The 23,411-nt window shown below is 41.7% G+C and overlaps 1 protein-coding gene across 2 annotated transcripts in view; it reads right to left on the bottom strand.

The window, feature by feature from the left end:
• TTC39C (tetratricopeptide repeat domain 39C) overlaps window positions 1-23,411 on the bottom strand; it is a 106,508-nt gene that overhangs the window by 34,691 nt on the left and 48,406 nt on the right. For both annotated transcript variants that reach the window (XM_060119267.1, XM_060119268.1), the window contains exons 2-6: window positions 22,905-22,953; window positions 21,173-21,301; window positions 18,789-18,903; window positions 9,421-9,775; window positions 7,161-7,329 (exon numbers count right to left, since the gene is read on the bottom strand). In XM_060119267.1, the coding sequence (XP_059975250.1) occupies window positions 7,161-7,329; window positions 9,421-9,775; window positions 18,789-18,903; window positions 21,173-21,301; window positions 22,905-22,953 (817 nt within the window). The remainder of the gene's footprint in view (window positions 1-7,160; window positions 7,330-9,420; window positions 9,776-18,788; window positions 18,904-21,172; window positions 21,302-22,904; window positions 22,954-23,411) is intronic.

The following is a 23,411-nucleotide window of genomic DNA, read 5'->3' as shown; positions in this document are numbered from 1 at the left end:
ATAGCTTCCATACCAGTTATTTACAAAAACTATGTTAAAACATGCAAACATTAGATTCGTAAGCAAAAGTGTCTAAAGTCTAATATGTGTATATTAAAGATCACAAAACAACTTGAAACAAAACAGCTTAGAATTTAATGATTGCTGGGTTATTTTTATGAAGTTGCTTAACATCTTACAATAAAGTATTATGTATGTGTTTTAAAAAGAGAGGCCCCGCCTTGTCACCTGTAGCATGCAGAAGGACATGCTGTGACAACCCAGTTACTCACATGTGATTCGGCATTAATGTCACTGAGTAGCGGAATCGGTTTAGCAGTATTACTGTCAAGGACACCTAACAATAGATCATGCATTTAACCCCTACCCTTAGGACCAGGGTTAATGTAGGCAAGGGAAAACTCATCCTCTTATGCACATTTAGTGAGCTTAGGAATATAAATCAATGTTAACCTTCTGCTTGCTTTTCAACCCAACAACTTGTAAAGACGGAGTTAAAAGAATAGCAAATGTATTTAACCTATTAGCAATTTGGGTTATCATCATCTCATTTCAGTGAACAGAGTCATTAAACCACACGGTACAGATAAATCACAATGGAAAGTGAAGACAAATATATCCTCCACCTCTCCTACACCATATTAAGCCAATCTCTTATTTTGTGTCCTTCTGAGAATAAATGGTAACCCTGTTTTTCCTGGTGCCTGAAGTAATAAAGAGAACCACATAGGTCAGAAGAGAAGACTACAATTAACAGAACTTCAGGGAATTGTTTCTCTTCCTGCGTTGCCTTTTTCCTGATCCTATAAATAACAACATTACCTCATGCTGGCAAAGCATGCTGTTCAGATACAAGAGGCAGGCTTGCTCGTCAACAGATGCAGAGAAACGCTGCTACCCAACAGCTCTGAATAATCAATATGCCCCCGAGATGGGTGCATGGGCACAGGCCTCCCTGGGTTTGGCATTTCTGTGCTGGCCCCTACTCTCCACGACCCCCGCAGGCCTCCTGCCTCTTGCTCTGTGATAAACTAACCACCAAGGGGATCAACCTTCACCTTTCTGTACCTGCCACAATCATGAACTAAGGAGCTAGAGAGCAACACAGACCTCCTGCTTACTGTGGGGAGCACCAATGAAAAACGTAATTTCGTCAATGAAAGTCCAGAGAGAAAGGACTACAGCCTGAAATGATGAGTGCGAGGAAGATCCAGAGCCAGAACACAGGCACACTGGGGTCAAAGTGTAAAGGCCTTTCACACAGAACCGTGCAGGTAATAGAAAGTAATGAGATGGTTGGGCCTTCCCTGGTGGCGCTGCAGTTAAGAATCCGCCGGCCAATGCAGGGGACAGGGTTCGAGCCCTGGTCCGGAAAGATCCCACATGCTGCGGAGCAACTAAGCCCGTGCACCACAACTACTGAGCCTGCGAGCCACAACTACTGAACGCCCACACGCCTAGAGCCCGTGCTCCGCAACAAGAGAAGCCACCGCAGTGAGAAGCCCGCGCACCAAAACAAAGAGTAGACCCCGCTCACCGCAACTAAAGCCTGTGCCCAGCCATGAAGACCCAATGCAGCCAAAAATAAAATAAATTTATTTTTTAAAAAATCACCTCAGGGCTTCCCTGGTGGCACAGTGGTTGAGAGTCCACCTGCCAATGCAGGGGACACGGGTTCGTGCCCCGGTCCAGGAGGATCCCACATGCCGTGGAGCGGCTGGGCCCGTGAGCCATGGCCGCTGAGCCTGCGCGTCCGGAGCCTGTGCTCCACAACGGGAGAGGCCACAACAGTGAGAGGTCCGCGTACCGCAAAAAAAAAAACAAACAAAAAAAAACACCTCAAAAAAAAAAAAAAAAAAAAAAGAAAGTAAGGAGATGAAACACCAGGGTGACAAAGTAAAGGTCAACCATCAAAGCCATCCCTGCAGACATTATTCATGGGGAAAAGAAACCACATCTTATCACACACCCTGCTCAGAAGCAAGGACCGGGGGAAGAAGTACAAACCAGGGCAGACTGTGCAGTGAGAAGGTGGCATTTATCAGAGAGAACCAACAAGGCAGCTTTCAATACGAGAAAGATGGTATGAAAAGGCCACACACACACACACACACACACACACACACACACACACACACACACACACACACACACACACACACACACACACACACGGTAAAGTTCACTAGGACTCCCTCAGTGTGGCCTCAAGGCCTTGTGCACACTCGCACTTGGTCCTCGTGAAGTAGGGCTGTCTCTGCTGTAACTGAGGGGCTGATATAGCACAGGGTCCACCAGGCTGAGCTCAGGGAGCACAGGGGCTCAGCCTTCTCACCTCGCCACTCCAGCAATGAGCACAGACCTCATCGATATCCAGGTCCTTTTTACCTCCCGTAAGTTTATTTAATTCATTTCTTTAGAGTCACGCTTCTTTAGCCAGCCCATCAGAATTTCAATATCTGTTTCGGTACCCTCCTTAGGAGGCCATCCTCTTACACCAAATGTCAAGACATGCTCGCACCATATTCTTCTGCATCGGCAGCAGAAACAGGTTTAGGTGCCACCAAGAAAGGAGACAGTCCTTGACAACCAGCTTCCTCTCTTAAAGAAGCGCCCTCACTCACACTGATCAATGGACTTCCTGCCAACAGACTCATCTGTTCATCTGACAAACACACACTGAGGGCCAGGTCTTGTGCTGGGCCCACTGCTGCTCCTGAGAAGCAAATGTGTGGCTTTTTGATGCCACCATGCAGAATATTCAGAAAGTATGGATCCAAGCTAGGAAGATGGTCTCAAAATAAGACTTCCCAAAGTGCATAAAGTAACTTCATTAGAATATGTCCATCAACTGTCATTCATTCAAATATTTGAGCGTTTAGAGAAAGATAAGTAGACTAATATTAAAAATTAGTTTTATAACTAGTCACACCATACAAAGTATGTATATGAAACTATGTATACACACAAAACCAAGAATGTGGGGCCTCCCTGGTGGCGCAGTGGTTGAGAGTCCGCCTGCCGATGCAGGGGACACGGGTTCGTGCCCCGGTCCGGGAAGATCCCACATGCCGTGGAGCGGCTGGGCCCGTGAGCCATGGCCACTGAGCCTGCGCGTCCGGAGCCTGTGCTCCGCAACGGGAGAGGCCACAACGGTGAGGGGCCTGTGTACCGCAAAACAAACAAACAAACAAACAAAAAAACCAAGCATGTGTATCTGTATATTATATACTAAATAGACTGTTAAAACGGGAGGGGAGGGGAGTTGTGCAAACCTGTACTGTTCAGAGAAAAAAGAGGACTAGAGAGAATTCAAAAGTTTATTAAAATGTAGACTTGTTCCTAATACTTTTAAATAATCAAGAAAAATACTCATTAATCACTTGTATGTTAATGGACTACCACTACCACCACTACTGTAGGTTTAATGGGATGAAAATAAATATAAAATTCAAAATTATAATTATCAATTCATATTTTAAAATGGAGGTTGCTATACAACCCTTGGGTCAACTTCCTAACATTTGTGTGCATTTTGGAAATTCAGGATAAAGTAAACATGGGTACTGTACAGTAGCTATAGCCCCTCTAGCTACACACATGCATCTTACCCATCACAAGCCTAGCTCTACTGACAACTCTCAACACCAGAACAAGTTCTTTCTCCTAAAAAGAGAGCAAATTTGGTAACACTACTTCCCAGGCTTAAGCACTCAGTAAGAATAACACCAACCATCACACCACTACTTGGATAGCGTTTATCACATGCTAAGTACTGTGTGAACCCATTTATTCCTCTCAGCAACATGCTAAGCCACATGGGAAAAGTCAACAGAGACAGGACAGGTAAGGAGGGTAAGACAAGAGGGTGGGAGGGCCAGAGGTGGGGGTACTTCAGACATGCAGTGGGGAGAAGCAAAGGTGGTAAAGAAAGAAAACTCTTCCTGCAGTCTGGCCAAGACTCCCAGAGAGCAGAGAAGCTTGGCGTCCTGAGATGCACAAGGACCCCGTGTACCACCAACGGCACAGAACTTCACTGCTATGTCAAGTCAGGCCACAACACCGGGGAATAATGAAGACACAGCCACAAGGGTTATGCAAGTGGCAGGACAGAGGTGGACGTGTTAAAGACCACCCTCCCCTACGGATTCCAAACTGTCCCAAACAATGAAGGGCAAAGTATGTAAAAAGCTGTTGATGACACTAAAAGAGAAAGTGGGCACCTGCACATGATTCGAAAATAACAAGGAAAGTGAACCCTAACCAGCCTGTGTTGAGCTAGTCACCCTGTATGAGGGCAAGCTTACATGAAAGCAGCTGTTCAAGTAACTTCTTCAGTGACTCAGAATCTGCAAAGTTAAGTCCGTGTCATATGATGCACCTGTCAAAATTAGAGCCCCAGACCATGTTCCCTGGAGCCTGTCGATAAAAAGATCTCAAGGCGCCCTCTCTCTAACCTAAATGCTCACTGAAAAGAAAAAAGGTTTTCTGTAAACAAATTCGTCCACTAAGCCCTGTGTGTTTCCATAAACTGAGTTGGGAGCTTAGAGGCCTTACAAAAAGCCTTTGAAGACCCATGTCACAGCCTCTCTGAGCAATTCATCAGCAAATGAAGGATGCCACCATCTGATACCTTCCTACATGCTCACCTGGGAAGGTTAATGAAATGCCAGTGTCCAGGCACCGTGAAGATAATGCCAATAATATCTCAAGTTAGCCCTAAAATTCTGTTATCCTCTAAGACTTTGGGAAGAGCCAAACAGAAACAACTGTCACACTTCACTTGACCCTCAAGCTACAGCTCACCAATCAAGAGCAGTAACAGGTCTTTCAGTCTTTTTTTCTTAAAACCAAGTATCAGTTGGGTAAGCAAGCTGCTCCATGACAAAGGAGTTCTAACAACCACCACCAGCACTCAGATTCCAATGATCTACCATGAAAGAGACTGAACGTCTGCTGAGAGCTATCATGGTCACTAGGTACCTCCCCAAACCATGCTTATAAGAACCTTTGATGGTGCTGTGGCTTCCTCATTTCTAGAATCATCCCAGTGACAATGAATGACCACTCACTGTGAGCATTCACTCCGTCCCTAATAGGGATGACTTGTGGACAAACTAAAATCATGCCAAATTGAGTTTTGGGAGAACAAATAAGTTTTTAATTTTGCTAAAAGTTAAGCATTTTTTTAAAATATTTGTTTGTTTATTTATTTGGCTGCACCAGGTCTTAGTTGTGGCATGCAGGATCTTTAGTTGCAGCATGCGGACTTCTTAGTTGCAGCATGTATGCGGGATCTAGTTCCTAGACCAGGGATCAAATCTGGGCCCCCTGCATTGGGAGCGTGGAGTCTTAGCCACTGGACCACCAGGGAAGTCCCAGCATTTTTGTTTCAAAATAAAAAATTAATGAAAATGGAAAGTATAATGAAACATAAATCCTGACTTTTACATTTCTATTTAACAGTTGCAAAACCCAATTTAGAGCATTCGTTGATCAAGGGAGTGAGGGGAGAGACGTCTAGTACATCCTGATGCTCTGGCCTCATTGCTGTGTAAACGTCAGGCTCTCACCCCCACTAGGCAAACCTCCTTTGAACACTAAACCTAGTATCATCGAGTTCACAGTTATTCAGAATGTCAATTTCTTAAAGGAAAGGCATTATACATCTAGGAAAGCATTTACCCTGCACCCAACTTTCATTTCAGAAAAGGTCACTCAAGTGAGAAGGCTGAGCCAATTAAAATTTTCCTTTTACGGGGTTATTTCCTCCTGCACAAACCCAAGGGAGTAGAGAAACCTGAAGAGCTTGAACATGCTTCCCTACATGGAGGACCATAACCCTGAGCTTGAAAGAAAAACACACTAACAGCAGACTGGATTGCACAGGAGATTGATCTACGTTTTTAAGAGAGCAAGAGAAAAAAAGAGCAATGTCACTGAAGGTACGTGAGCCTGAAGGCAAAGAAGAACAGTCTCAAAGTAATGAGAAGAAAAATGACTTGGACGTGGGTTTAAGTAAGTCAGATCCTGGAGAGCTTTCTGCGTTGTGTTTCAGTTGTAAATTATTAGTATAATCTTTAAAACACAATTTCCATAAATAAAGGTAAGGAGTCCTCGGATTTAAGAAGGCACTTCACAAAGGAAAGAAATTATTGGGGAAGTAATATACTCTCCACTGCCAACAAAAAATTAGTGAACGCATCACCTCCTGTGCTCATGAAAGCAGTCCTAGGCAAAAATCTTCCAAAGCACTTGCGGGTTTTTTTGGTGGGTGTGCTGAGAATGCCTGGTTAACTGCGGGCAGAGGTTATTAAACCTCACATTGCTGCACTACTAGCTACTGGTGAGCCTGTGGGTGGTAGACCTCATAACAGTCACCTTCTTTCATATGCATGATTAATTTCTTACAAAATTTTCATTTTTCTTCAGATCCTCATGCCCTCAAGCAAGCGGACAAAAAAAGAAATGCAAAGAGAAGCAGAACCCCCTCAAAGGCCAGGGCGTATTGTGTTTCTGAAATGAGACAGCCTGGCCTCACTTGCTGGGTGACCTCAGAGGTCACGTGAAGCCCGCTAAGATCCCCGTTTATCTTTCCTGTAAGATGCAGGGGATGATTTTCTATCTCTGTCGCAGGCTTGTTCTGAGGATCAAATGGGATGGTGTGTGTGAAACCTCTGGCACAGGACCTAGACACATGCATGAAAAAGTAATACCAGCTACTACTATTTCAAAGCCTTTGCTGTCCTTGACATTTCGGGCAATAACTTGTGTATAAATCAACTGTCAGCCAGGATGAACATTTGGAAACAGATTATTAGTAATTCCAGAGACGGAAAAACAACGTATCCTGTGTTCTTTCACTAAGACGCTCCCAAGGGCTCCTGTGCCTTCAGCTCAGGGTGCAGCATCTCATCTCATCAGTGCCAAGGGACCCCGGCCCTGCTTCGCCCACAGCTGCAGAACAGAAGGTAACTGACTAACACCCCGGGTTCCCGGAAGAGGCTCCCACAGCAATGATGCAACGCAAGACACAAAAACAAGATGTTACTCGGCCCTATGACATTCGGGCTCCTTGTGATACTACCCCCCACAAGTAAGAATTATAGATTCGATCAACAGAAGGCTTTAGTTTTAAAAAGATGGGGAAGGCACAGTACCTCTAATCGTTGTATGCGTCCCTTGAAAAACATAAAGAGGGAAGAATTTGGATAAGCAGCTTCTTTTTTGTGAAGAATTTCCTTCGCTTCATCCAGGCCTGCTTTGTTATCACTGCCATCCAGGGCAAAAAACGGGCGGACTACAGTATGATACCAGAGCAGCGCTAATCTAAAGGAAGAGGGAGAGAAACCATGAGTGACAATGACTTTTCTTACAGTGTTTCCGCTCTTTAAAAAAAATCAGTGTGTGCTCTTCCAATACACACTCCTTCCAAAAAGCTCACTAGGCAGTCTCTGAAGAAGTAAAATCAGTATCGCTCCCCATCTTAGTTTTATCAGTATTTGGAAAGCCACAACTTTAGAGCTCAACATATAAATCAGCATACTCCCATAGGATTAAAGAACAAGGTCACAGAAGCAAGTAGCTCTTCTGAGGCTTCTAGATGGATTGCTGACGGTATCATTTATGTAAATCTCTGAATTCTACACCTTACTCATCAACGTGTAAATTAGAAACAGTAATTGGTTACCATGAATTTACTATCCCCTTAAAATTACTCTTTGCATTACTTTTTACAAAAGGAAAATGTTTTCGCTAGTGTTCACAAAAGCTAGAGTGTAAGCCTCAGACTGAATTTAAATATAGGAACCACAGGCAAAATTATACAAAACTGGGTTAAAATAAGTGAAAGGACCGGATAAAGGGCCCTTTCTCTAGCTACTGAGGCTGTTCAATTTGAAAACCAAACAAATAAGTAAGTTACTTAAAATTCTCCCACTTCAAACGTGTCTCTTTCAAAAAAAAGGCCATGTTAAACTAAGTAACAAAATAGATTCCCTGGGATCGGCTATAACAAACAGACAAAAATGTTTAACCAACACAATATTTTTATGTAAATGTATGCTTCCAGCATGTGCATAAATTTGGTCCTCTTCTGGAGATCAGACTAATTGACATTATTATTAATTGAATTCATTCCTTTCTCAGAAAATATTAAAAAAGACAAATTGGGCTTCCCTGGTGGCTCAGTGGTTGAGAGTCCACCTGCCGATGCAGGGGACGCGGGTTCGTGCCCCGGTCCGGGAGGATCCCACATGCCGCGGAGCGGCTGGGCCCATGAGCCATGGCTGCTGGGCCTGTGCGTCCGGAGCCTGTGCTCCGCAACGGGAGAGGCCACAGCAGTGAGAGGCCCGCGTACCGCAAAAAAATAAACAAACAAACAAATAAATAAATAAATAAATAAAAATTAAAAAGACAAATTATCACAAGTTACAAATCTGTTAAGTCAAATTAATAAAGGACCATTGTGTAACATAATGAGTTTGTGGAGGCATGAATATTTTTGCAATAAAAAATTAATGACCTTTTTAATAGCTACCAGCTGATTAAGAGTTAACATCCAAATTCCTCAATACTGACATAAGCAGAAATACAGCACACTAAGGTTCTCTGTGATACCAAAATCTTTGGAAAAATTCTGATAAGTGGTGTAATGTCAAAGGACATCCAGTATTTGATAAAATTATTCTAACTGCAAATGGTAGTAGATATTTACCAGATTGAAAAAAAATCACATCATTTTAAACTGATGAAGAAATGGGTGAATCCTTGCTCTGGATGGTTATAATGGCTTCTTCACACTTTTTGGTTTAAATAATTATCATTTAAGTTTAGTCTGAACAACAATAACTCAATTTAGTTGAACACCACAAACTATCCAAGCCACATATAAGAGACCAATGGACCAACCAGAATCATCAAGGAAAATTACCCAACATGAGGATATAAGAATAGAAATTTCAGAATCACAGAAGAGACTTATGAAATGTATATCCCCTTAAGTCCAAAAATCAGGATTATCAATCTCAGTGACTGGTCAGGGTCAAAAAACTTTATAAATCATGAGCATTCTGCATGTTTAAAATACAGGACTCAACAAAAAAATAAATTTAAAAATTTAAAAAGAAAAGAAAGAAAATGGTCAAGAGGGACTTTCCACAAAAATAAATAAGTGAATAAATAAAAATAAAATAAAAGACAGGACTCATGAGACTTAAGAACAGTGCCCTGGTCTCTAAAGTCAACTTATAAACACCACCAAAAACATGGTCCTTGGCATTGCACTAAAAGACAGAAAAGCATGGTAGCATGTCAACCAACCAAGCATTTTACCTGAAGTTTCCTATAAAGGTTTTGATTGTCGTTCACTTACTTTCAACACTATATTATCTAGCAAAGCATTGCAATATAGCTACTCACGTAGCTAAAGGGGCCTTCATGTCCTTACTTTCGCTTGCATACATCAGTGAAGAAAGCCCCTGTAGGCGGTCTCCAGGAAAACCCAGCAGGTTGATGATTTTGAGCAGGTTTGGGGGCACCATGGATATGCAAAGGTGAAAAAGGCCATATCCAAAGCTCACAGCACCTTTCAGTCTGTTTAGAGACTCCTCAGACACCCCTTCAGCCACAATGTGATTATCATTTGCAGCGTCAGAAGTCAAGGGCTCTTCCGTTAGCTTCTTCTGATACAGCTCCTGGAGGGCATTGATGTCCAAATAGCATTTATTGTAAATCTTCCAGGCTTTCCTGAGGATCCACCCACCTTTTATATATGCTATAAAGAGAAGGGGAGAAAAGCATGAAAAAGTAAGTATTCAAAATAATTTTCCTATGTTAATAATAAAGATATTGAAGAATGACCTGAAAAAACAAAATTTTAAAAAACAATAAAAATTATTACCCATCATGAAACCTTCTGTTCTTCATATGGCTTAAATTCCTTATTTGCTGTCTGTTTCCCTTTACTAGTCTGGATGACCACTTGGCAAGAACCATGCATTATTTTGTTCATTGTATCGAGCCCCTCACGCTGAGGTGAGGGCATAGCATCTAATATCTGCTGAACGAATGAATGAATGAATGCAAGCATCATTTGAATCTGACTTTTTTCCCACGTATTCTGTGAAAGCCTCTACCACATCCCTGAACTACCTGAACTATGGCGCTTTCCGGATAAAACTCTTAAATTCGCATACCTTGTGTTTCATCCCTCCTCAAGAGCAACTTCTAAATCTAAATTTGCTGCTAAATTTATACCCAAGCACCAAGCATGGCGACTTGCCAAAAAATAAAACAAGCAAAACAGAACGATTAATATTTATCGGGTGAACAAATGGCCAGTTTATTAACAAAAAAGTCATTAGCGTTAAATACAAAAATGCAAAGAATCCCCAATGCATCTCTATTCAACGCCTATTAGTGGCTTAACCGCAACCTAGCGAGGCTGGGCTTTATCTGGTGTGTGACAATGGAGCTCCCCTACTGCCCAGCCTAGAGAGCTCCAATGAAGGAGGGTGACAAAGCAGAAGCTATTCACACCACAGGGTGAAAATCTGTTGTTTTTAAAGCCACTTCCCTCTGTTTCTGTTAGGCCAAGTTTCTTAACATAGCCACCTTGAGAATGTGTGCCACAAAGTCAAAGGTAGAGATAAACCTGGGATCTACCCTGCTCCACGCCCCACTGGCCCCTCTCAGGTCTGAGTCCTGCCTCACCCTCTCCTGCGAACATCTTTCCCTTCTGATGAGGAAGTGGGGGGGGGCGGCGTCGATAGATCTGTGCTTGTCTGAGTGCATTACCACCACATATCTGGGGAAAAGGTCCTCCACAGGGAGTTTTCTGTAAAATAGTTCTCTAGTAACTGTAGAGGAGAGCTTGTCCACTTGGCACCGTTACCAATAATGGTACCGATACTCTGACCTCAAAGCACAACAGAAGACAACATGAACTGTGTACCAGGCTTCCAGGCCCTTTAGAACAGCAGGGAAAGAAGTTTTTTAATTTATTTTTGAATGACATAAAATATATAACATAAAATCTGATTTATAAAAGTCCAATCCCTGAATTGAAAGTGATCTAAGATTATATGGTAGGGCTTCCCTGGTGGCGCAGTGGTTGAGAGTCCACCTGCCGATGCAGGGGACATGGGATCATGCCCTGGTCTGGGAAGATCCCACATGCCGCGGAGCGGCTGGGCCTGTGAGCCATGGCCGCTGAGCCTGCACGTGCGGAGCCTGTGCTCCGCAGTGGGAGAGGCCACAACAGTGAGAGGCCCGCGTACCGCAAAAAAAAAAAAAAAAAAAAAAAAGTTTATAAGGCATGTGCAGAAAAGCATTAACATAGCAGGCCTATTGCTCTCCTTTGAAAGGCCTGTTTACAAGGTTGGCCCTTGGCTGGTATCTGGGAACCTGGATTTGGGAGGGGTCCCGTCATTCCCAGAACCGGTAGGAGCGGCTCACTGTGCCTACACAGTTTGCATGAACAAGTGGACACCTGCTTTCCTTCTGGAAGTCTGGGTATGCACCAGGCAGTGGGGTGCCTACATGGTCAGTCCCCAGTAAAAACTAGAGATGCTGAGTCACTAACCAGCTTCCCCAGTTGGTTACATTTCACAGGTGTCGTTGTAATTCACTGCCAGGAGAATCATGCGCATCCTATGTGGCTCTTCTGGGAGAGGACCCTGGGAAGCTTGGGCCTGACTTTTTCTGGTCTTCATCCCTGTGCCTTTTCCCTTTTCTAATTTTGCTTTGTATCCTTTCACTGCAACAAATCATAGCCATGAGTATGACTATCTTCTGAGTCCTCCTAATCACTGGTCTTGGGGACCCCGGATCCATTAACTCAAGCTACTATCTTAATTAAAGTATCAATTTTCTGGCAAACGATGACCATATCTCCTATGGGATCACAATTCAAAACACAACCATCCCACAAGTTCTGGGTGATGAATGTCCTGTAGTCTAAGTGCACTGAAAAGATTGCTATATGACAGGATGAAGAAGTAAAATAAACCAGTCTACAAAAGCTTTGCTGGCGGGGGAGGCGGTACTATTTGTATAATTTATTGTTATAAAAGTAATACATATCTGAAACAATTTATTTTTATTCAGTTCAACTTAACAAAAATATTTCCTGTGCTAATATTACTTTTAGGCACTGTTCTAGGAGAATCAAAGAGAAATAAGAAATAGATCCTGCCTTTAAGAGGCTCAGTGACTTTTTCCCTCCTAAATGGAAGTGTTGTGGGAAAAAGAGAGGTTTGAGAAAACCTAACCTTGACACTTCTTTGTATGCTAGCAAAGTGTTTAGGTTAATCCAATACACCCACAGACGAGAAAGGTGACTCTCACTTATGATCCAAAAAGCCAAAGATTGAATAGAAAAACAGAAAAAGACCAAGAAAAAGGAAACTAAAATATATAGTCCTGAGAACACAAAAGCAATTGAATCTAATTGAAAAGAAATAATAATTGGCTACAGATAAAAAATGAAATAAAAAGAGGAAAAGTAAAATTGCAAAACCCTAAAAATGTCAAAGAGCTACTAAGTTCCTATCACGTGCCTAGGACTGTGCTTGGCACCTGAAGGACACAAATGAACTGTAAGACATAAATCTCAGCCCTCCAAATGCCCAATAAAATTAGAAAATAAAAGTGAAACAAATGTGGGTAACATAAGACTATATATGCATATGTTTATTTATATGGTCCACTGGGTCATACATAGAAAAATGAAAACAATGTTGAGATTATGAGCGAATTGCCCTTTCTTTATTTCCTTTTTGACAGTCAATTGTTTTCTATGTAAGTAGCACATACATAAATTTAAAAGTGCAAAAGAAGTATTGCAGGATTTCAGTAGAAAACGTTACTCCCTCCTGTCCCCAAGCCTAACTGGAAATTTAGAGGGAAAAAATTAACTCCATTTTAACCTGTATTTTCCAGGCTACCGTCACTTTGAGGACGCACTTAGGGAAATGCAGCATTCCAGGGGAGAGCAACAGGAGTGTAAGTATGAAGGGACAGGCGGAAAGCTGTTCGGAGGCAGAGTGAGGGGACAAGCTGGGCCGAGGACGGGTGCAGGGATGACGCACCCAGTGGTATCCAGCTAAGGGAAGGACACCCGCTCGGGAGAAACAGGGGCTCCCTAAAATGGGAGTTAAAGGGACTAGTGTTAGGGAAACAAGCTGTAGTGATCCAGATCTCAGGTGAAGAGTTACAGAAAAGAAAGGCAGCAATGGAAGCAAACATAAAAATCCATCAATGCCGACTGTTTCGAACTCAGTTAACAAAAGGAAAAGAAAACCAAGATGGTAAAAACCCATTTTTACAGAATAAAAATGAAATTAATTCAGCATCTTTAATTTCTTGCCTAAGATAAGAGCTTAAATGTTAACATTTATTTTAAAAGCACACGTTCAAGTCTACAGTAACAAGCTTTAAAGCCCTGAACTTGAGCCGGGTAAATAGAACTCAAAGTTTTGACTAATCGAAGAGTAGAAACTGAGATGTGTACAAAGTTAGGACCTAGAGAGAAACAGAGTTTGTTTTTACCACTTTTTAAGTTCAACTCTTCACTGAAACAGGTCCCAGGACTCGCCCTACTCCATGTCCCAAATGCTGTGACCGAAACATCTGAGCTCAGCCAGACTCCGACGGGAGGAGCCGAGGCTGCGTGAGGAGCGGGTGGAGAAGCTGCGCTCCAGGCCCACAGCACCGTGGCCCCAGTGGGAGGCACGCTTAGTCAGCCGATGCTCAGCAACGCGGCCAGGAGCAGCCTCTGCCCAACAAGCAGAGAAAACGGTTGAACACAGGGCCCCTCAATCTGCACAGGCTTTCATACGCTCCTCTGAAACGTCAGACATAAAACATTCAACCACCGTGACTGCGTCCCCAGAGGACTGCACAGAGAGCAGAAAACCAGAGACTGTCCGCCCTCCCCTGTCAGGGGCAGCCTCAACCAGCCAGAGATGCAGGAGAGATGGGAAACCCTGTCCCCATAATGGGGGTGGGAGTCCTCCCCTAGAAAGGGCAAGAGTTGTCTGGAAAATGAAAATATCAAGTTACACTAAATGGATCCTGGAATAAATTTTGTAAATTTTTTTTTTTTTTTTTTTTAGCAGGGATTGTGTCTGGTGAGAGGCCCTACCATAGCATTCTGTCTGTTTGCTTGTCCTGGATGAGGCTGGTTAGTCCTATAATGGAAGGGAAGTTCAGCCTTGGCTTCCTTGTGACCCACATAACAGACTTCGGAAGAAAAAAAAAAGATGATTTAGTTTTCACTAGTCAGCCCACCTCCTCATTATTACCTTTACCCCCAGTCAACAGACTTCTGATAGACTCACTTCTCCAATCCCAACTATTCTTGGTGCTTCCTAGGGCTCAGTATCATGCATCTCATTCCTGAATGACATCACCCTTCCTCCATCCCTCTCTTTAATTCACATTTATATACCCACCATGTGGTAGGCAAAGGCAGCGCATCAGGTGCCAGGGACACAGAGAAGACAATGGACTTCCATTCTCTATAACCCTGCTCAGGTTCAGGATTAGGGATCCTTGACCTTCCCAGCAGAGTTTAGGAACTGCTCATTCCTTGTGCAACCTCTCCAACTTAACATGTCTAATGTCTAGTGGTGAAAGTATCACCCTGAATGAGAAATTATTTAGTCCTCTTTCTCCCCCACTACACTGTCAGTAGCCTCAGGGCAAGAGCTACATCTCATTCATCTCTAGACCATTAGCATCTGTCACCTTCCAGAATCTGACACATAGTAAGTGCTCAATAAATGTGGAGAAAAAAAAAAGATAGCAGGCAGACACAGTCCCTGCCCTCAAGAAGTTTCCCATCTGCTACTGTGGGCAGACATGTGAATACAGATGTGTGCAGTTGTGTGACGACTGCTCTAACTGGCTATGGACAGGGTCCAAGCAGAGTAACAGAGGCCGTATGATGAAGTCAGTGAGGAAGGAGAACATGAAGGAAGTAGACCCAGGCTGCACCTGGGGAGGCACAAGAGAAAGACAAAAGGGGTTCCAAACTGAGAGGGCAGCGCACACCAAGGCCCGAGGCGGCAAGGCCTCAGAGACCTGCAATCAGCCCTGCCGAGCTAGAGGAGGTGGCAGCGAGGTAGGGGGCAGGTTCTTCCATGCCACCCGAGGAAGGAATCTGCACTATTCCTTGTAGGCAATGTTGCAGAACAGCTAAGTGTCTGAAGCACAGGTGTAACAAGGTTTAGAAAGAGCGCTCCAGGGGCATCGTAGAGAATGTGGCCTGGAGAAGCATCCGGGCCTGGAGAAGCATCCGGGCCTGGAGAAGCATCCAGGCCAACAGGAGGCTGTTCTACTCTCCCAGGGGCTCATTCCATAGGACAGAAGGCACACGTGTGCACGGGGGCTGAGGGACAAGGCCCTGAGAGCCTCGGGTTTCTGGGCCATTGGGAGGCTGGTGGTTCATGTGACCAAATGAAGGTGAAGGGAAAACTGTGAATGCTAGGAATTCAGATATGAAATAAGAAGCCCACAGCCCAGGTCCTGGTTCTGTCATCACTGTGTAAACCTGTTCAACCTTAAACAAATCACCCAGCCTCAACGGCCTCACCTGTGAAACAGGAAAACAATCTCATTTGAGGAAAATTTACTGAGCGTATGTTATGCCAAGACTAGTAAGACATGGGGCCAATCTTCAAGCCCAAAGGAAATACAGGAAACACAAACAAGGTGCCAAAAGCCATCAAGTCGGTTTAAAAATAAACACTTTTTGTTACGAAAGTAATTCACATGTGCTCACTGCAAAACAACAACAACAACAACAAAGATCTTTGGATAATAGAGTAAATTAAAAAGTAGTATAGGAGGGACTTCCCTGGTGGTCCAGTGGTAAAGAACCCGCCTTCCAATGCAGGGGACATGGGTTCAATCCCTGGTCCGGAACTAAGATCCCACATGCCGTGGGACAACTAAGATCTCATGCCCCAACTACTGAGCTCGCGCACCTCAACAAGAGCCCGTGCGCCACAACTACTGAGCCCACCCATCCTGGAGCCTGCACACCACAACTAGAGAAGAGAAGAGGAACAAAAAATCCACACACCACAACTAGAGAGAAGCCCACACATCACAACGAAGAGCCCAAGCATCACAGTGAAAGATCCCGCATGCCTCAACCAAAAAGATCCCGTGTGCCGCAACGAAGACCCAACACAGCCAAAAATAAATAAAATAAATAAGTAATAAATAAATCTTAAAAAAATAGTATAGGAAAATAGAGAGAGAGGATGGGGTTATTCACTATAAAGAAATTCAAATGAGAAAATACAGGAGCTCTTTCGAAAGTCGGAAGCACTAACAAATTCACACAGACTCACTCCTACCTGGAGCTCAGGTGAGTGCGTACCCACACCCACTTCTGGGCAACCTGATCAAGGAGGACCACCTGCAACAAACATCTCCAAGGAGGGGCTGTTCCAAAACTATTGTCCATCAACAAAGTTTAAGAAACGGATCCCAACAAAGAGTAAATTTTTCATAGTTTTATAACCTAGAGGGTTTCTCAAAGGCAAATGAAGCACATTTTTAGTTATGTCTGTTTGTTTGAGACAAATACTGAGCTATTCATAAAGCAAATGACCACTACATGTCTTTATTAGAACCTGAGGTTTTCATGTCTGTCAATTTCTTTTCACTATCAATATTACATTCAATAAATTATACGGCCTCAGGAAGAACCAAGAGTGCTGTTAAAAATCTATGATATGTAAAGCAACTATACTCCAATAAAAGTTACTAAAGAAAACAAAACACAAAAAAATCTATGATAAACAGGATTAAATAGCTGATTAATATCAACCTTTTAGGAGAATAGGAAAAGGTCACGAAGGTAATTTGTGAAGGAAATACAGTTTACGGGTAAAATATAAAATTAAGTTCAGCTTCACTAAAACAACAACGAAAAGCAAAGCAAAGAACATAGGAATGTCCAAGAGAAATTGGTTAAATAAATTATGGCACATTCACATGATAAATTAATGCTTTTAAAATTATATTTTGAAACTCTGAGCTATAGAAAAAATATGTGAATTATAATCTAAAAGGGAAAAGTAGGATATAAAACACCACAGATTCAATTTTTTAAAGAAAGATAGAGAAAGATAAAAACAGAACATTTGCAATAAAGAGTGATTTTCTCCAAGTAGTGAGATTAGAAATGACTTGCTTTTTCATTATTTTATATTTTCCAAATTTTCTAAAGCAATATTTAGTAATTTTACAATCAGAGTAATTTTAAAAATAAATAGTACTAACTGATGATTCTGAATTTCATGAGGGCAGGGACCATGGCCTGGATTTGCTCATGGAACACAGTGCTTAGCATTGTATGTGCTCTATCATTATTTGTTGAATGGACCCATGAATGAACATGTGAAGGACAGATTAATATAAAGTTTCCCTGATATCCTTTACCCTGATTCCCCAAACATTTTACTACATTTGATTTATCCTTTTCTCTCAACAGATATTTTCTTAATGGCTAAAATTAGGTCCTTAGAAAAGTCCTTGAGTCTCAGGAAAAAGTAGTCCAAGATCATAGAAAACACCAGAGCTCCTGTCCTGACCAAAGAGGTCCAGCTCTTCCCGCTACTCTTTTACATATACGTGAGTGTGGCACTCCAGATGGGGGATTTTACATCACTGTGTTATAGAAAATTCACATGAGCTTTGAGCCCTCAACCATATAAGTAAGATCGTTATTGGGAGAGTCCTGAGATGAGACTTAAAGAGAAAAAAAATTGGATCAAAAGGAAAAGGCCATAGTACAACCATAAAACACATTTTAAAAGAAGATAATTACTAGGAAGCCCACATTTTGGAGGTCACAATGGAAGTTAATTCTACTTCTGACTTGAGCCAAAGAGAAGAAACAAAGAAACCTCAAGTATGAGATGGAGACAGAGAGATACAAGAAAGAAGAAAAAGGGACAGGAAAATTGGCTGCCAGTAATCCAGAAAGAAAAGTATGTGTTATGACTTAGCAGCAACATACCCTTTTTCATCTCAGGTTTGGAAGAAAATGCTTTTCTCATTGTGAATTTTAGTCAATTTCCTTTTTGAATTTTCACTCTTTCAAGTAAATCCTATCTACCAAAGAGGCAGGTTTCTGCCATCAGCATCAGAGACATAAAACCACATAAAAGGAAGAATTAGTGTCAAAGTTAATCTTACAGCGAGCTCTGAGAGCCTCAGTTCCAGTCTATGCCACTCAAGATATTAAAGCTACAAAATCCTGGAAAACATCTGTCTTGGGCAAACTAAGTCAGAAATCAGTTTATATTCCTCATTAAGGGCTGTTAAAAGGTAGGTCCTTCAAGTATGTTAGGAAGTCTTTAGTACGCACTCAGGCCTTCAATAACAATTTTCGGAGTAACTTAAACTGGTTATATTTCACTTTAAAGGGTTATTATCACAACTTGATTCCCACAAAGAAAAAAAACCCCATCAATCTATCAATCCAAGGCACTGGAAATATCTCTAAGTATGACAGACTATCTGGATACAAGCGGATGAAACAGATTTTGGAACTAAAACTTCTCTACTAAACACACATTAAGCACTTGTGGTTTCAACTTCTCAAGTAATAAATCAGGATCACGGCCCAAAGAGATGCCACATGTTTTCAAAGACTGAAATACGAGGCGCTCTTAATAAATAAATAAATTAATTAATTAATAAAAGGTATTACCAGTTGTGTCCACTGAATAGCAAAAGCCATTAAAAACAATGCTTCAGCATACCTGACAATTCTTGCTTTACAAACGAGAGCACAGCCAAGTAAACTTGACAGTCAGCTATGATTATCTGCCTCTGAAGCCGATCAACCATAGAGGGGGTGGATTTTCGGACATCAACCTGTTTGGTAGGAAGAAAGTACACACCAATAAATCACACCCAAGAACAATACTCCTTCCAAACAACTATTACTTTATTGTGCAAAACAATTTCACGCAGAGAGTGTGAAACAGCAGTTGCTGAAATCCAAGACCAAATTTACACTCTGAGCCTGGTAGTTCTATCCTCCCCCATTAAGTCCAGCTATATTTTGTTAACAATACATTGATGAAGAGGCTTGTAACTCAAAGACAAATACTCTAAATTACAGACACTGAGTTCATGGAAAACATGAAAGCCCACACACAACTTTGGAGTTTTACCTTTTTGAAAACAACCTAAGTTCTTACTTATCCTAAATAAAAAATCACTGAAGGTACAAAACATTGCCCCAGGTGAACAACCTGAAAAGCCACTTTGCAGCCATCTGCCTTCAGGAAGGATCAATAGTATTAGGGTTCATTCCTTTGGTGCACACAACCGAGACGTGAGGGTTGGAAACTGATTACATGTTAGTTAAGGAGAAAACACCCTGGAATTAAAAATTATCTTTGAATGAATCACAAATTGAACTTGAAATTTAAATCAATCTCTAAAGGTGACTACCTCTATAAAATATAAAAAAGTAAAACCAAAAAACCCCACTTTTTAATAAGATTTTGGTTTTCATCGTAAAGAATGCTAAACGAAGAAAATTCGCTCTGAAACAGAACAGTGCATTCTTAAACTTGAACAAAATAGGTTAGTTTTCATATGCTTTCACAGTGATATAAGAAATGATAGGATTTTTCCAAATATGACAAAAGTATACATAGTATACATGATAAAATGGCTGGCTTCTCTTTTTTCTAGATTAGCAGAATTCACCATGGTCACTGCTGTTCCTGATCTAGTTCCAGCACCCATTACCCTGTTTGCTTAAGCAAATGTCAATCTATTGATGCTTCTGTTTTCTCTGCTTGTAATAACATCTACTCTGCAAGGCTGTTGGAAGGGCTCACAAGATACTGTATGTGAAAATGTTTTTTAAATTGCAAGGACCTATTACAAATGTTGATTATTAACGAATGTGCTGGGCCTGGTACTAGATACTGAGCACAGACATGTAAATTAGCTTACAGTCTAATGAGGGAACGCTGACGACCACGTAATGCAGTAAATGCTCTGAAGGATGAAGTACAAGGAACTATGGGAACCTGTAGGAGACACACTAATAGGCTTGAGGGCTCAGACAAGAGTCTCTGAAGAAAACAACATCTAGGAAGAACTAAAGAATGGATATGAACCAGGTCAAGAGGCAGACGAATGTTCCAGGCAGAGGAGAAGTCAATGACAAGTCAGCTACATTAAGGAGTTTGGATTTTAGTGCAATGGCAGTGGTAGGGGGCGGGGACACTGAAAATGAAATCAGCGATATATAATTCGCATCTTAGTGACTGTAGTTTGGAGAAGAATTACAGAACCGCAAGACTGGAGGCAGAAACGCCAGTGAGGGTTTGTCTTAGGCCAAGTGGAGATAGTGGCTGGCCCAGTGCATTGGCAGGGAAAGTAGATGAATTCAGGACGTATTTAACAAAGAGTCAACGGGACTTGGTCACTGACTGATGTACAGTCTGGAGAAACGAGAAATCAAGGAGAACTGTGGCTCTTCTGGAGTGTCAGGAGACAGTACTCTGGGCCCATCAGTGGCTTCCTCATGGCTGACACCATAAGCAAGAGCAGAGGTGAAGCCACCTGGAGTGACATAAAGCAGAAATGACAGGTGGCTTTTCCTGACTGTAACCGACAGACTGGTTTGTCAACTAAACAAGTGACACAGGTGACTCCCCTGCGTGCTCCAGAAACATCAGAGGTAGGAGGATGCCTCTCCAAGTCTAGAACTTGTGCACTGAAAGGTGAAAGAAAAACCAGGAAAAGTGGATTATGATATGATTGTGACTTTATTTATAACCAAAGGCTGGGGAGCCCTGGGCTTTAAAAGGAGGTAACAGCTAAATTCCTGAATTATGCCAATGCAACATATCTGAAATACATATATGAAAGCCTACAAAAGCCCTTGCAGCATGGTCCACTGTGGAAGAAGATAATTTTAAGATACCAAAAGAATATGCACTGAAAAGCTCTAATGATTAAAGGGGGTTCTATTGCTTTAAGAAACACGCTTTACATAATCAAAAGCTGTAAGAAACATTTAGTGCTTTAGCCATGTTCTAAACACCAAAATCCAAGTAAATAAACAATGTTCTAAGTAAGCAGCACATAGTTCATAACTTAAAGACATAGTACTTACATTCTTCTTAATTTTATTCTTGATTGTTTCAATTACTCCAACCTCTTCACTTTCACACAGCTTTTCTGTGGTTTTTAAATCATCACATGCCAACTGCATTTTTTCTTCCTCAAATGTCATCATGGCATTCTTCCAAGAAAGAAATAAGGAAAGAATGAATCAGTAAGTGTCTGAAAATTCAGACTAATTTATTACAACACAACTCCAAACTAGGGGGAAAAAACCATCTAAATGATTTATTGCCAGTAAAAGAATCAGAATGTTACAGCATACCCTATTCATTAAAAAAAAACAAACTATAATCTCAATATGAAATAAAAACATACCTCTGTTACACCAGCATGAGAAAATGTATGGTAACAAACGTCCTTGCAATTACTGTTCTACATTTTTTTGTTATTAAACACAGTAACAAAAAAAAATTATACTATTTCTGACTGGTCCACTTAATTCAGTTTTTAGAACAGAGCCTCACTGAAAGCACTTTCTACCCACGCATGGATCCCTGGGTTCATCAAGGACAGCACAAAATGCTAATGGAACATCAGCTAGTAGGTACTACTTTGAAAATTATCAATCTTTTCAGGGACAGCAATTCCAATGGGCTCATTTGTAAGGAACTCATTTTTTATTGTCCCCAGTGAAAAATTCCACTGACGGCTTGTTTCCAAGCACCTGATCCTGGTAGATTTTTTTCAGGTCACATTTGACTGGTAGAAATGATCCCTTGCTTTGTGACCACCAAGATCGGTGGGATAGGGAGGGTGGGAGGGAAACACAAGAGGGAGGGGATATGGGGATATATGTATACATACAGCTGATTCACTTTGTTATACAGCAGAAACTAACACGCCATTGTAAAGCAATTATACTCCAATAAAGATGTTAAAAAAAAAAAAAAAAGATCCCTTCTCTGCTGAAAACCTGCTACTTTCTCCCAGAAGTACTGAGGTTTATGAGATGAACAGGCTACAAGGGCAGAGACAGGACACCAGGTTCTTGGAAGGACCTAATTAAAGGCATCCAATTTTCTACATTGCCCAATTTATTTTAAAACCTAACTGCAACCTATTCTCTCAATTCCTAAATATTAATATTCAAAAATGCAAAAGTAACCGATAAACTTTAAATCTGCTAATTTAACTTCTCTCCCGATCCACATTTATTCAATAATTTTAAAGCAAACCTTTATTATCCAAAGTCTGACTTGTTTTTTCTTTTCAACTCTAATGCAGTTTTATTTTTTGGAAAGGTCTTTCAATTATATTTTTATTTTAAAAAGGATTTTGGTTGGAAAAATATAATGCTCTAGAAGATATAAGCATTTAATCTTTTTTTTTTTTTTTTTTTTGCGGTACGCGGGCCTCTCACTGTTGTGGCCCCTCCCGTTGCGGAGCACAGGCTCCGGACGCGCAGGCTCAGCGGCCATGGCTCACGGGCCCAGCCGCTCCGCGGCATATGGGATCCTCCCAGACCGGGGCACGAACCCGTATCCCCTGCATCGGCAGGCGGACTCTCAACCACTGCGCCACCAGGGAAGCCCTAAGCATTTCATCTTTAAAATTAGGGAAGGGTATCTCATAAGTGTTGGTTAATAGGCAAAAATTTTATTCCAGTTTTAAACTGTAAAAGATCTTCTACAATAGTGTATCTCTCCAGCAGGTAACCACTAAAAGACATACATTACGTATTTGTTTCCCTCCCACCAAAACCTCTTCCCACATCAACTTACCAAAAAACTGACAAAGCTGGCTCCAAAACTCATTAATGGGCTACGATTTCTGTTAAGAAACCAAAATAATTTTTATTGTGAAATTTTATTTTAAAAGCATTTGACATATCAGGATCACTATATATTCCCAATAATTGCACAGAAGTTGTTAAGGTCTTCAACAATTAAATGACCCTAAGAAAAAAGGAAAAGAGGCAAGAAGTTCACAGGTCTGTCCACCAGGATAGAATCTCCCCCACACCTGATTCTTCAAAGCAAGGAGAACAAGAAAGTCACATTATAATTGACGTTGCTTTAGTAAACCAATCCAACATCTGAAAACACATGGCTAAAGGAAGATGATTAATATTCTTTTTTTAAATTTTTATTTATTTTTTGTGTGTGCGCCACACGTGGGATCTTAGTTCCCCGACCAGGGATTGAACCCACAGCCCGGGCGGTGGAAGGGCAGAGTCTTAACCACTGGCCCGCCAGGGAAGTCCAATATTCATTTCCTGTTTAATTTTT

The sequence above is a fragment of the Mesoplodon densirostris genome, chromosome 15 (assembly GCF_025265405.1).
Source record: "Mesoplodon densirostris isolate mMesDen1 chromosome 15, mMesDen1 primary haplotype, whole genome shotgun sequence".
In the NCBI taxonomy this organism is placed as follows: Eukaryota; Metazoa; Chordata; class Mammalia; order Artiodactyla; family Ziphiidae; genus Mesoplodon; species Mesoplodon densirostris.
This window is presented reverse-complemented; position numbering and strand designations above follow the sequence as displayed.